Genomic DNA, 16,265 nt, shown 5'->3' with positions numbered 1-16,265 from the left:
TGAGCGTTTAAGAATTATTATCTTCTTTGTCTATATAGTGCAAACATCATAACACACAGTTGAACAGGTAAAGGTCCTTGTGCTCAGAGTTCCTAGTCCAGGGAAGAAAGGCAAGAGTACTCATAGTTTTATTGTGATACAATAAGTATTGCAGTTACTGGACAAAAAACTTAAAAACAACTCAAGTTTAAGCATAACAAGTGTTCATCTGTTATAAAGGAGAAGCTGTAGTGGAAATGAGATGACAGAATAGATTTAAGATAAATAAAAAGTTGAATTCACAAGGTTTTGTGACATATTAGATTTGAGGGCAAAATTGAGAGAGAAATCCAGCAGGAACTCAATTGTTGACTACATTTACATGGAATAGAAAACACACAAATGTTGTAGCTTTTAGGGTAGAAATATTGCCTTGAATTTTGCACATTCAAATGAAGAAAATATTACTCAGAAGAGAAATTGAAAGTAGAACTATACTTTGGAATGTATCAGCTTAAACATAGTAATTGAAGCCCTAGATTCAGAGACATAATAATGAAGAAAACATTGAAAAAACAAGCTTCATCACGTTAAGAATCTATATAGTTATTTGGCCATTGATCTTACTGAAAGGAAAAATGTCACAGTGAAGTCCTGTTTCCATATTACTATTCCTCACAAATTTATTTAAATAATGTGATCTTCTATAATTTTGAAAACTGAACCTAAAATTAAAAGAAATATATATATCAAGTACTCAACAAACTGATATGTGAATATTTTTCCACTCATTCAGACATGGACATTTTATCTTTATACATTGCTATTTGCAAGAGTAAGTTCCAAAGGAATTTGGCAAAATATATTCAAAAATATTTCTAAATAAATTTTCTAAATATTTTCTAAAAAAGAATCAAAAAAGATTCTTTGAGAAGTGAATTATAAATGCAGAGCTCTATTATATCAGCAGAAAAAGAGTAATTTAGGAACAATATTCTTTTTAAAGCAGCATACTGTTAGGCAATATTTATGATCACAGGCAATTTCACAAAGTTAACAATTAATATTGAACCTGCATAACATATGTTTAAGTGAAAGATGAATGCATATTGCATGTTGTATGTTTGTGGAAGAAATTCAATGCCCTCAGGCATGTCAAAACTCCCTGCTTGGGGCTTCCCTGGTGGCGCAGTGGTTGAGAGTCCGCCTGCTGATGCAGGGGACACGGGTTCGTGCCCCGGTCCGGGAAGATCCCACATGCTGCGGAGCGGCTGGGCCCGTGAGCCATGGCAGCTGAGCCTGCACGTCCAGAGCCTGTGCTCCACAACTGGAGAGGCCACAACAGTGAGAGGCCCGCGTACCACAAAAAAAAAAAAAAAAAAAAAAACTCCCTGCTTGATTTGGCTTGGAAGATTTTGAATCATAAATATTCTCTGATTTTATCTGGATTTTAAGATCCACAATGGTCTCAGGCTTATATGAAAAATGAATTAGTGATAAAAATTTACATGATTAATGATGTATTATATTACAAACATTAAATGTCTACACTTTTAGTGAAGGGGGGAAAAGAAATGGATTGTTTATAGTCTAGAGAAGAAAAAAGTCAATTTCTTTCTTTTCAAATAACTAGTTTTGATGGTATTGTCTAATACGTCCCATATTAGAACACAACACTTTAGAGTTTTAACAAGTTATAAAGAAAACTTACTAATTAAATTATTTTAATTGGTGTTATATAATTTGGGCTCTGTTATCAATGAATAGCCTAAAGGGTAAAATTGTCCCTTTCATATATATAAGAACTTTAAAAGTCATACATTTAAAGGAAAAATTTGTATTTTCACACTGCTTTAGACATTAAAATTAAGTAACAGAGTCTTTTCCATCTCTGGAGAATAAATAAGATTTAGGGATTTTACTTGTAAATTTGAAGTACAGTACATATACTGAAATATGTTTTACCAGAATAAGGTATAATATTCCTTATTAAGCATTTAATGGCTTTTAAGAATCCAGACATATAGAGAACATTTTATTTATTATGCTTTGATATGTTATCTTCCAGTGCTAGTTTTATCAGCAGTGTACTAGAAAACCTAGCATTAAAAAAACCTACTCTAGACCAGAGTAGGTTTTTTTTTTCTCACAACTTATTTATCTATTCTATTTTTTTTTCAGAGTAGGTTTTTTTAATGCTACACTTTAGAGTGAAGGAAGTCAGAAAGAGAAAAAAAATACCGTATGCTAACGCATATATATGGAATCTAAAAAAAAAAAATTGATACGATGAACCTAGTTGCAGGGCAGGAACAAAGAGGTCGACATAGAGAATGGACCTGAGGACTTGAGGTGGGAGGAGGAGGCTGGGGCGAAGTGAGAGTAGCATCGACATATATACACTACCGAATGTAAAATAGTTGGCTGGTGGGAAGCAGCGCATAGCACAGGAAGATGGGCTCCGTGCTTTGCGATGACCTAGAGGGGTGGGATAGGGAGGGTGGGAGGGAGGCTCAAGAGGGAGGGGATATGGGGACACGTGTATGCATATGGTTGATTTGCTTTGTTGTACAACAGAAACTAACACAGTATTGTGAAGCAATTATACTCCAATAAAGATCTACCAAAAAAAAAAAAAAGAAAAACTACTAATATGACAAGCTGCCACACCAGCAATTGTATCCTGATTCGAATTAAAATGTTCATTTTAAATTTTTTATCTTCCATGACTTTTCTTTGCATGCTTTGCTTTAAATGGAGATCAACTGTACATGGTGAGAATCACTTCAAATAAATTTCAGGGATAGGACAATCTTAAGGGTGATCATAAGGAAAATCTCAGACTGAAGGCAAAAAAAGGTTAGTAGAATATTTAAGGAAAGGGTTACAAAGCAAAACGATCAGAGAAATAAACTGAAAGCTGATACAACTACAGAAGGAACTTAAATGGTATACAGAGTTGTTCAAATTTGAATTCAGAGGGATAATCATATGTAGTCAATGCAGAAAGACAGAGTATAAGTAAAACATCTTATATCCTCTTACATGGACGTGTAAAGAGAGTTGGAGATCATTCTCCTGGACCTCTTTTGTAACAGAAGGCTGAGCATATGCCCAGCTAAACAACTGTATTTACCAGCCTCCCTGGTATAGTTATTGCAATTATGGCACATCAGTGACCTATAAACAGTGTGGGGCTTCCAGGAATAAGTGCCGTTCATCTTTCACCTGCTTCATACTACTGTGAGCCTGAATTATAGGTTGATAGAATATAGATTGGTGACTGGAGCTCCTACGGCCCTCTTGAATCCTGAAATGCTCTTGGAGACAAAAGCCATGCTCTTGGAATGTCAGAAAAGATAGGAGGTTGAGTTCCAAATGCCTCAAGGAGCAATCATGTCAGCTGTGGACAGTATATTTTATTAACGAATAAACTGCTGTCCATTTAATCCACTGTTTTGTCCAGCCTTCTACTAAGTGCTGGACACAATTACTAATACAGGTTAGATAGATGTAGAAAACAAAAATCCCAGAACAAATACTAAAAATGAGAGAACGAAAGGAATCTACAAAGCCCGGGATTTCATTTCACATGAACTTTCAGCATTTCAAACATTTCATATCAGTGATATAAGCCACAGTAACATTTTTAGGAGAGTAGCCTAATGCCATATTCAAACCAATTTGAGTTTCATGTAAATAGAGTGCCAGACTTAACAAATAAAATATGACACCCAACTAAAGTTGAATTTCAGAGAGACAAGAATGATTTTTATATAAGTATATCCCATGCAACATTTGGTACATACAGTAAATACTGATTTATCATATATCTGAAATTCAAATTAACCTGGAAGTTCTGCATTTTATCTAACAAGCCTACCTATAAAGTTGTTGAAATTCATAGTAATATTTATTACATTACGTTATTTTCAAAGAAATAATATTTTCATGGGGCTTTGTTATTCAACATGATCAACAATATCATATCGAATCAAGCTACTCAGTGATATGAAAATAGCGTGTATTTTATTGAGCACTTGTTATATGTCCTTGAATTTTGTAATAATCCCTTCTTTGTAGATGAAGAGACAGAAGCTTAAGCTTCGATCAGTACATTGTGAACATACAACTAATAAGTAGCAAAACTAGGACTGGAATCTAGGTTGGTATGACATAATTTTTTTTTTTTGCGGTACGCGGGCCTCTCACTGTTGTGGCCTCTCCCGTTGTGGAGCACAGGCTCCGGATGCGCAGGCTCAGCGGCCATGGCTTACGGGCCCAGCCGCTCCGCGGCATGTGGGATCCTCCCGGACCGGGGAACGAACCCGCGTCCCCTGCATCGGCAGGCGGACTCTCAACCACTGCGCCACCAGGGAAGCCCTGGAATATCTTTAAAGCAGGGACTACTACAAGATTGCTAATATGGAGATATAACAGCATGATCTTAAAGCTTCATTGAATAGGAAAAATCTTCCAATTTCAGAGGCTATAATTGGATAAAATTTTGTTCTGGCAGTTTCTGCAAGTTTTCACACTCCCTTATTGCTGTATGTAACTTACATTGATTCACATTCTTTCAGGCAGGTTGGGTGTGTCTGTGCTCCATGAAACATATATTAGAAGGAAGAGAATGAGAGACCAAAAAACAAAGAACCTGGTTCAACTGAACATTTACAATGTATTTCATCGAGTGTTATCAGCTGTAAAATACTTTATCTCATCAGCTCTCACACAAAAATGAGTTCATTTTATTGGTATACTCAATTCACAGATAAGGAAGCTGTGGCACAGGGAGGTTAAATAAGTCACTTGAGGGCACATCACTCCCAAGAGACTTTATATTAATTGGAATCCAGATAGTCTGAATCCCCAGCCCATGCTGCAAACCTCTGTATAATCCTTCCTCCAGTAGTTTCTGTGGTGTCCTTTTTAATCATTTGGTGTAAAACAGAAGACAGGCAAAATGAAAGTCTTCAAACATCAATTGATCATGAATCAATCTCACACAAAACAGCAGAGTATAACACATCTATTTGTAATATATAGGAGACAGAATTATTTGGGGTACATTTTACAAAAGGCAGCAGCTACAGAGCTTCTCACTTACATGCAATGGTTTAGCTCATGATGTAGAGTAAATCAGGCCGTGTAAACATCCCAGGTGTACCACTTAATAGTTTACTAACCTGCAGTGAACAACTCTCTTAGCATAAATCCCCACATGTGTAAATGGGGACTTATTTCTTGCTTCATGGAGTTGTTTTTAGGGTTAATGAGATAATGAGGTTATAAGAACTAATATGAATATATCCTATTAAATAAACAAAATTATCGTTGCAATGCATGGGAAGGGGATTCAAAGTGTACTCACAGGACTTCTCCACCTGAGAACAGGAGTAAGTGGATATAAAAGGTGAGGGATAATTATGCTTTTTTAAAAAATACGTCTATATTATTTTAATCTTTTGCAATCAGAAGGTATTCATGTATTGAATAGGTAAATAAATACTAAATTTTATCTTATATATATTAAGTAATCAGAAAGAATATTGAAAATTGTTACTGATTCCCTTTGACTTAAAAAGCACTTAACTTTATACAATTTAATAGACATTAAACCCACTTTTGTGAAAACAGACAATATACTAACAGGGTACAAAAACTGACTCATATCTGAATTTTTGAAAGTCTTCTTTGCTTATAAACAAAGCAAAATGTATTTTACTATAGTAAGATTATCTTGATCTTTCAACATGTCATAAATCCATATAGAACAATTAAAAATACATTTTAAGGAGACATAATAACAGATATTTCTTAACATTAAATTCAAAATATAATTAGACAACATTCATAGTGGCAAACAATAGGACATATTTTTCTAGTTTTAAGCAGGAAAGGGGTTTAATAAAGATACTAGGAAGGTCATAGAATAAGCAGGATATCAGCATGTCAGCTTAGGGAATGAGAAGCCAGAAAAGGTGCACAAGCCACATACTGAGACTGGCCAACTGGAAACCCTGCTGAAGCTGAACACTGACCAACTGCAGAGCTTTTGTCACTGATGTCCTTGAAAGTGGGATCCTGCTGCCACAACACTCACCAGGAAGGATGGGCGGAGAGAGTGGATTCTGAAAAGCACCTGCATTCCCCTGTTCTTGCTTATAAAAGAAAATCTTTCTCAGCATCCTCTTTATTAGAGCCTTATTCACATATCGGCTTCCTAACTGGGAGAAGGTGGATTAAGTAAGATTTTGGCTTCCACCTTGGGGTTAGCAAAAATCAAAGCATTGCTAGAATATCCAAAGAGGTGTTCAAAAGGTGTTGGGTGACCAAAAATCACATCAGATGTCCACCAGAGACAGTGCTGAATATATGTATATAATATATAGTTTATTTATATGCTGAAGTCTTTATTTTAGCAGACTTTAAGCAGAAATAAATATAAGGAAAAACACCAGTGAGAGATTTTATAACTGTTTTATTTCACATTTTAGTTATACTAGTAAATGCAATTCAATGTATTCAGATAATTTGACAGGTGATGGCATAGCACTTAACGAAAACACCAGAAGCATATTGGGAAGTTGAATAAATATCCCTGTTTTCAAAGACATCTTTGGGTATTCCGTGGAGTTTTACTTGAAAGGCTGGTAGTTCTGTGTACACTATAGATTATGAATGCTTGTTTAACTCAATTAAGTATGCCTTGAAATGAAATTGAAACTTTCTCGATATTGGAAATGTGATTTTTTTAAGTTCTCAATATTTATCTGCTCTATGAAATATATCCAAAATACCTTCATCCTGTAAAAGTTAATTTATCGATGCCAGAATTCATCTAACATTTACATATATTTTAGAGCTCTAACTTACTTATAATCCTTTTTCTCTGGAAATTTCAAGATTCTAGAACAGTCAAGAATAAGAAAGTAAGCAAAATAATTTACATGATCCATGCACAAGAATATGTCCACTTTTGCAAGTTGTCCACAGACTATAGCTCTGTGAATATCATCATATGACTTACATAGCACGTACTCCCCCTTATTCTTGAAACAATTCAAATGAGCTTATGTTGAGGTATTCAAACCAAAGCATCATAGAGTACATAGGCTTCTTTAAAATAACAGTGGTAAGCTTGATAGTAAGGATGAAAATAGGAAATAAAAGATAAAATGCAGAAAGTGGTTTAAGATGGTGGCATAGAACTTAACCTCTCCCCACAAGCATACCAATTCTATAGTTACAGATTGATCAATTCCCTGTGAAAAACAGCTGAAATCTAGCTGAAAAGCTTCTCCACAGCAAAGGACCACCTCGAGATGGTAGAATAGGCAGAGACAGTCTCCCACAAATGTCACACACCCAGTGCAGCAACCCCCAAGCAGGAGGAAACTCACAATTATAAACTTCACCCTGAGGACAGAAGGGTTCGAGCCCCATCTCAGACACTCCCAACCTGGGAACCTGCACTGGAGAGATGAGCCCCCAAAAGTCCAGCTTTGAAAACCAGTGGGGCTTATGTTCAGGTGACCCAAAAGGCTCTGGGGAATGGAGAGTCTGTTTTCAAAGGGCTCATGTACAGACTCACTTACACCAGGACCCAGTGCAAAAACACCAATTTGAAAAATGCCTAGAAGACATGTGAAGGAGATTTACTAGCTAATCTTAAAGTGCCTCCTGGGGCACAGGAGTCTGTTGGGGCTTCCTCTGGGGATGGAGGCAGTAGTGGGTGTCATTTTTGCTCTCTCACTCCAACTTGGTAGAGCCAGCACTGGTGGGCACCAGGTTCTGTACTCCCTCTATCTTGCTAGTGCTGGCTGGCTTGCGCCACCTAGATACTCTCCCAAAACCTCACTGAAGGCAATGATCTCATGCCACCCCTGAGCCTGATGTGGCCCTGTTGCAGGCAGTGGGCTTACCCCAGCCCTGCCCCCTCTAAAGTCCCACTGAAGTTTGTGGCTTTGTCCCACCCACAAACTCTCCTGTGACCCTGCTGAAGCTGGCTGCTGACTCCAACCCCAGGCTCCTCTGTGGCCCCACTGAAGCCAGCGGACACACACAGTCCACACAGTGGACACACCTTGAGCACCAGGCTTGGGTGGCCAAGGGGGCCTATATTTCTGCCCCCACAGGACTGAAACAATTGGAGGGACAGATTTTGGCAGGTTACAACCCCCAGGTCACAACACAGACACCCTCGGACTTTCCGTGACAAAGGTCTCTTTACCTGTCCTGGAGCTTGAGGGACAGGCTTGAGGGGGCAGGCTTCAGGATTACCAGACATGTAGAGGCTGCAAAGGAGCTCTCAGGGAATGTAGGCTGGGGATGCCATCTTTGTGCTCTCCTTTGGCCTTGCTACACCTCACTGGTACTTTCCAGAAAGGACCTTATATACTCATCTGGAGCCCTGGTTTTCTCAACTCTCTCCAAGGGAAAATCTTCAAATCACCTAATCTGGAGGCCAGCAGGGGTTATGAGGTAGTCCCACAGGACTGTATATAGTTGCATATTTTAAAAGCTGCTACCTGAGTGTCTAGTTTTCAATTAGCCTAAAACTAGCAGCTGACAAAGATCCCTTCATGTGAAACACTGACAAGGCTTGGCATGACCTCAACAACTGAACCTATCAAGAATAAGTTGGGTTGATAAGACAGCCACAAAGGTTCTAGAGACAACCAGAGGTAGGGCAAAGTTGAACAGTAACATTGCCTACACAGGGCTATACCTTCAAGACTAGGAGAGGTCGAGGTTTCACCCAATCCATAGAAACAAATAAAATAAAGAGAAACAAGAACATGAGAAAACAAAGGAAAATGTTCCAAACAAAAGAGCAAGATAAAATCCCAGAAAAAAAGAAAAAACTTAAAAATAGAGATTAATAATTTACCTGATAAAGAGCTAGAAGTAACTGTCCCTGAACATGGCAGAAGAGTGGATGAACACAGTGAGAATTTCAACAGACATAAAAAATATAGGAAACTACTAAATAGAAGTCACAGAGCTGAAGAATGCAAGAACTGAACTAAAAATACACTAGAAGAATTCAAAAGTGTACTTGATGAAGCAAAGAACAGATCAGCGACCTGAAAGCCAGAACAGTGGAACTCACCCAAACAGAGCAGAAAAAGAAAAAAGAATCAAAAAAATAAAAATAGCTTAAGGCATCTATGGGATAACATCAAGCAGAATAACATTCAGATTATAGGGTTCCCAGAAATAGAAGATTTAAAGAAAGGGGCAGAAAATGTATTTCAGGAAATAATGGCTGAAATCTTCCGTAACCTGGGGAAGAAAACAGACATCCAGATCCAGGAAGCACAGAGAGTTCCAAAAAAGATGAACTCAAAAAGATCCACACCAAGCACATTATAATTAAAATGTCAAAAGATAAAGGAGACAATTTTAAAAGCAGCAAGAAAAAAACTACATTTTACATATGAGAAAAACCCCTCTAAAATATCAGCTGCCTTCTTAACAGAAATTTTATAGGCCAGAAGGAAGTGACATCATATAGTCAAGGTGCTTAAAGTCAAAACCAAAAAGAATCTAACTAAGAATACTTTACTTAGCGTAGTTATCATGTTATCATTCACAATTAAATTGAAGTAGAGGTCAAAAGTTTTCCAGACAAGCAAAAGCTGAAGGAGTTAATCGTCTCCAAACCAGCCTTATGAGAACTATTAAAGGACTTCTTTAAGCTGAAAATAAAAGGCACTAACTAGCAGTAAGAAAATATAAAGGGGAAAAAAAATCTCACTGGCAAAGGCAAATATATAGTAAGTATAGTGGACTAACCACTTATAAAGCTAGTATAAGTTTAAAGACAAAAGTAGTATAATTATTAACTATAACTATTATAATTAGGTAAGAAACATGCAAAATAAAACAATGTAAAATATTACATCAAAAATATAAAACATGGGGGGGTGCATAAAAATGTAGATTTTTAAAAATGTGTTCAAATTTGAGTTGCTTTAAACTTAGACTCTATACCGGCTCTTATATGTGAACCTCACAGTAACAACAAAGCAAAAACTTATAGTAGATAGACAAAAGACAAAGAGACAAGAATCTAAACATAACACTGAAGAACATCATCAGACCACAAGGAAAGAGAGCAAGAGAAGAAGAAAATAACAAAAAGGAACTGTAAAAATGGCCAAAAAACAAGTGGCAAAATGGCAATAAGTATACACCTATTAATAATGACTTTAAAGCAAGTGGACTAAATAAACTAATCAAAAGATACTGAGTGACTTAATGGATTAAAAAAACCCAAAAAACAAGACCCATCTATATACTGCCAGCAAGAGACTCATTTCAGATCTAAAGATACACACAGACTGAAAGTGAAAGGATAGAAAAGACATCCCATGCAAATGAAAACAAAAAGAGAGCTGGTGTAGCTATACTCATATCAGACAAAATAGACTTTAAAACAAAGACTGTAATAAAAGACAAAGAAAGGCATTACATTATGATAAAGGGGTCAATCCAACTGGAAGATATAACAGTTGTAAATATGTAATCACCCAAAAAAGGAGCACCTAAATATATAAAGCAAATATTAACAGACTTAAAGGGAGAAATTGACAGCACTGAAATAATAGTAGGGAGATTTCATATCTCACTTACATCAACGGACAGATCATCCAGAAAGAAATCAATAGGAAAACAATGGACTTAAAAATACATTATAGCAGTTGAACTTAATAGATATATAAGGAACAATCAATCCAAAATCAACAGAATACACATTCTTCTCAAGTGCACATGGAATTTTCTCCAGGGTAGATCACATATTAGGCCAGAAAACAGGCCTCAATAAATTTAAATAGATTGAAATCATATCAAGCATCTTTTGTGACAATAGCATAAAACTAGAAATCAATCACAAGAAGGAAACTAAAAGAGTTACAAATACATAAGATTAAACAACATAATACTGAACAGTCAATTTGTCGGAGAAATCAAACAAATACCTGGAGACAAATGAAAACAGAAATGCAACATTCCAAAATTTATGAGATGTAGGAAAGTCAATTCTAAGAGGGAAGTTGAGTGATATAGGCCTACCTCAAGAAACAAAAATCTGAAATAAACAGTCCATTCTTAAAAGTAAAATAACTGGAAAAAAAGGACAAACAAACTCCAAAGTTATTAGAAGGAAGGAAACAATAAAGATCAGAGCAGAAATAAACAATATAGACACTAAAAATTTTAAAAATGGAAAAGATCAATGAAACTAAGGGTTGTTTTTTGGAAAAGATAAATGAAATCAACAAACCTTTAGCTAGACTCACTTAAGGAAAAAAAGAGAAAGAGTTCAAACGAATAAAATTATAAATGAAAGGGGAGTTGTTACAACTGATACCAGAGATATACAAAGGATCATAAAATACTACTATAAATAATGATACAACTAACAAATTGGACAACGTAGAAGACGTGGATAAATTCCTAGAGACATACAAGATGAAAACAAACATAAAATCTCTCAACGAAGTGAGTATAGAGCAAATATATCTCAACACAATCAAGGCCGTATGTGACAAACCTACAGCTAACATCATACTCAACAGTGAAATGCTGAAATCTTTTCCTCCAAAGCCAGATATAAGACAAGCATGCCCACTCTAGCCTCCTTTTCTCAACAAACTATTGGAAATACCAGCCACAGCAACTAGGTAAGAAAAAGAAACAAAAGGAATCCAAATTGGAAGGAAGAAGTAAAACTGCCACTATTTGTAGATCACCTGATACTATATATAGAAAACCCTATAGACTCCACTGAAAACCTGTTAGAACTAATAAATGAATTCTGTAAAGTTGCAGGATACAAAATCAATATACAGAAATCTGTTGCCTTTATATACACTAATAATAAAATATCAAAAAGAGAAATTAAGAAGAACCCAATTTATAATTGCTTCAAAAAGAATAAAAAAATTATACTTAGGAATAAATTTAACCAAGGAGGTAAAAGACCTGTACACTGAGAACTATAAGATACTGAACTTAAAGAAGGCATGTATAAATAGAAGGATATTTTATGTTTACTGATTGGAAGAATTAATGTTAAAATGACCATACTACTCAAGGCATCTATAGATTGAATGCAATTTCTATCAAAATACCAATAGCATTTTTCACAGAAGTAGAACAAATAATTCTAAGATTAGTTTGGAACCACAAAGACCTTGAATAGCCTAATCGCTCTTGAGAAAGAAAAATAATTCTGGAGGCATCATGCTCCCTGATTTCAAGCTATACTACAAAGTTATAGTAATAAAAACAATATGGTTTTGGCATAAAAAGACACATAGATCAATGGAAAAGAATAGAGAGCCCAGAAATAAACCCATGCATATGTTGTCAATTCACTTATAACAAGGAACCAAGAATATGCAATAGGGGAAGGACAGTCCCTTAAATAAATTTTGTTGGGAAAATTGGACAGCCACATACAAAAGAATGAAATTAGACCACTATCTTATACCATACATAAAAATAAACTCAAAATTGATTAAGGACTTGTATATGAAACCTGAAAACATAAAAACTCCTAGAAGAAAACATAGGTGGTAATCTTCTTGATCTCAGTCTTGTCGGGGACTCTTTGGCTCTTACCCCAAAAGCAAGGCAACAAAAGTAAAAATAAACAAGTAAGACTACATCAAACTAAAATGCTTCTGGAGAGCAAAGGATACCATCTGCAAAATAAAAAGACAACCTACTGAATGGGAGAAAATATTTGCAAACCATATGTCTGGTAAGGAGTTAATATCAAAAATGTATAAATACTTCAAGCATGTCAATAGCAAAACAACAAATAATCAGTTCAAAAACATGGGCAGAGGATCTAAGTAGACATTTTTCCTAAGAAGACATACAGATGGACAACAGGCACATAAAAAGATGTTCATCACTAACTATCAGAGAAATGCAGATCAAAACCACAGTAAGATATCACCTCACACCTGTTAGAATGACAGTTATCAAAAAGACAGGAAATAATAAATGCTGGATAGGATGTAGAGAAAAGGGAACCCCTGTGCACTGTCAGTAGGAATGTCAATTGTTGCAGCCACTATGGACAACAGTACGGAGATTCCTCATAAAATGAAAAATAAAACTACCATATGACCCAGCTATTCCACTTCTGTGTATTTATCCTAAGAACATGAAAGCACTAATTCGAAAAGATATATGTGCTCCTATGTTTATTATAGCATTATTTACGATAGTCAAGATATGGAAGCAAATTATGTCCCCATCCATGGATGAACAGATAAAGAAGACGTGCCATATATATACAGTGGAAAGCTGCTCAGCAAAATAAAAAGAAGGAAATGTTGCCATGTTCGATACCAGACCAGAGGGTGTTATGCTCAGTGGAATAACTCAGACAATTTCACTTGTATATGGAGTATAAAAACGAAACAAAAGAACAAACCAAACAAAACAAAACTCATAGATACAGAGGACAGATTGGCAGTTATCAGATTGGAAAGGGTAAAGAGGTTGGGGAAATGGGTGAAGGGGGTCAATTGTACGGTAATTGATGGTAACTAGACTTATTGTGGTAATTGCTTGTAGCATATACAAAGATTGATTTTGTTTATGTTTTACGGCTGAAACAAATATAATATTACATACCGTTTTTACCTCAATTTTTTAAAATGCATAAATGTAGACACAACAACCCATAATGCAAACCTAAGATGATTTTGTCGAGGGCCATACCTCTCAAAGAATCTTGAATGCTCCTGAAATTATAGCTGTTCTATGGCACAATGTTCTTGATATCTTGGAGAATTAAAAATTATTCTACGTATACTCTGAGGAAATTTCCCAGATGTAAGCAAATTTAGAAAACTTTTAATAGAAGTAAAAAAATCTAAAATGGAGAAATTTTCTTTTTTGAAGCATTCAAGGACACTAACAAGAATATTAGTAAAATGTAACAAATAAGAGTGACTCTCTTGGGCTTGTGTTTTGGGGGTTCTTTATGAAGCAGCAAAGAATAAGTGGATAGGTGATGGCTTTCTTGAGTGAGAGTAAAGAATATCTAAAATTTATATGCAAAGACATTATAGAACCCCAAGATCACTAAGGTAAAGGATTCTCCCACCTCATTTCCACAGACAACCCATAACATAAGATTTTTACTTCTTTTCATTATCCAAGATGATGTTCACTTCTTCATGCTCATTTTCAACAGAAAGCATGGAAGGAAGAAATTAATTCCCTGGAGTTTGTTCAGCCTTTGTTTCACCTTTTGGGCTGTACACTCTTTGAGTTTAGATTCTGATTCTCTAGGAATAAACCTGAGTGATGAACATGTTCCTTCATTCCAGAAAAATAAATCATTTATTTGTTTTATTAATATTTATTGTTTGTAATACATTATGAAGTATTTGAAGCAAAAACTTCCTTTACCCACCTTAACACTTCATAAGCTATAGGGTGTTGCTCAACTGTAATAGCAAATACGTAGAGATTCATTGTTGGTAATTATAGAAATTCTTAGAGTCAGACCTTTATGGTTTAAGTTTCTGTGATCCCACCAACACAATGGTATATAACCTGCTTACCACGCTTAAACAAGTGATTTGGATGAACTATTAGTGCCTCCCAGACAGTAGAATGGATATGAAAATGTTCCAATAATTCTCTTCAATTCTACATCTTATTTCATTAAGCTCCTCAGACTTCACAAAGTCTAGAGTATATCATGTGAAGTACACAAATTATACACAACCTCTATTTATGTACTCACATTGATGTCTTCCAAATCTAAGTTGTTTAGAATAATATTGTTGCGTTTCCAGATGATCGGAGGTCTGAGTTCTCCCTGAATGGCACAGCTCAGAACTGTACTCTGTCCCACAGTTGCTGCTGTGATGCTTAGTTTCTGATCTTCAGGCAGACTCAGCTGGATAACCTCTGTAAAGATAGTATCAGGAATGTTGATGAGCATGTAGTTTTGTAAAGTTAATTAGTATAAAGTTTCTGAATACAAGTAATTAAGGCTTTTAATTTGTATAAGATGGAAAAAGCTTGTGATGAAATGAAAAAAAAGTAAATTGTTTCCAATAAAAGGTCAGAATGACATTTCAATTTAATTGATTGACAGGCATCCTCATGAGGCAAAGCACTATTAAACGTGAAATGAATATCAGGAGTTATAATAAGCCTGGCAGATTGCACCCAGAAGAGAGAAATTATTTAACTGCCAAATCAACATGTAGTGTGTCATTGGCATCATTGGCATTGAAATAAAAATGATGTCGTTTATTCACTGATAGATTTATATTGTGGGTGAGGTGAGATCATTGCTGGCTGGCTTCAGAGAACACTAGCATAGCTGAATGGGTAAAATGCCATCACTAGGCTGGGAACAAAAACTGACTCTAAAGGAATAAGATTTATTTGAGAAGTTGAGGGAGGAAAAACTGAAGTTCATCAACTAAACAGCAAATTCCTGAAATTCTGTCAGCTGCCTTTATCAGACAGTGTGGGTCCAGTACAGTTCTTTCCTTATTCTTAAATTTTAAAGTTAAATATATTTTTAAGTAACCATTAAACACATTTCTCCTAGTAATGATGCCACAGCAGGAAATATACTTTGTGACCTGGATCCTCTTTCCTGTTTCCAGACAGTCCTAACCAATCTTGGGAATGAATCATGACATTTATATGATTGTCCATGGTCACCAGAGATGCCTGGGATAATCCCACCAGTCTTTATCCATGTGACAACTGCCCTTTAGTTTTCAACTGACACTCGCTGACACACTATTGTTTCTATATTATGTTGAAGTCTTGCCTTGTGACTTTGCTCAGTCTCAGCCAGGTGAGAAATACCAAAATCACTATTCTTACTGAAATTTCCATGTGGGTGGGGAGACCATAATTGTCCTTTGTTCCTTTGTTGTGGTTGATGATATTTTTCATGATGGAGGGGTTGACTGTCCAAAGTGGTGGCTTTTAATTTGCAATAAATATGATCAGGTACAATCAGAGCGGTATCCTCCACAAACCCCTCTTCTTCCCTTCCATCATTTGACCTTCTTTTTCTCTCTTTCTGAATCCTATCTTCCTCTTAAGGAGGAAGAGAAATGCTAATCAAATGATTTTTATAGACTATAACTGTTCAACAAAAAGTTCTTTGAATTTTTGGTACCGCCACAAACTGTAAGGTCAAAAAATGGCACAATTCTTTGTCTCAGAAGGCCGGGATTGAACATATAATCCCTACATGCACTTGTTAA

General features: G+C 35.8%; 1 protein-coding gene across 3 annotated transcripts in view; it reads right to left on the bottom strand.

Moving 5' to 3' along the window:
- Positions 1 to 16,265, bottom strand: part of FSTL5 (follistatin like 5) — a 615,591-nt gene that overhangs the window by 208,542 nt on the left and 390,784 nt on the right. For all 3 annotated transcript variants that reach the window (XM_019926751.3, XM_019926752.3, XM_019926753.3), the window contains exon 6: positions 14,771 to 14,937. In XM_019926751.3, the coding sequence (XP_019782310.2) occupies positions 14,771 to 14,937 (167 nt within the window). The remainder of the gene's footprint in view (positions 1 to 14,770; positions 14,938 to 16,265) is intronic.

Source organism: Tursiops truncatus, chromosome 5 (genome assembly GCF_011762595.2).
Source record: "Tursiops truncatus isolate mTurTru1 chromosome 5, mTurTru1.mat.Y, whole genome shotgun sequence".
Taxonomy (NCBI): Eukaryota; Metazoa; Chordata; class Mammalia; order Artiodactyla; family Delphinidae; genus Tursiops; species Tursiops truncatus.
Note: the sequence above shows the minus strand (reverse complement) of the source record. Positions and strands in the feature narration are given on the sequence as shown.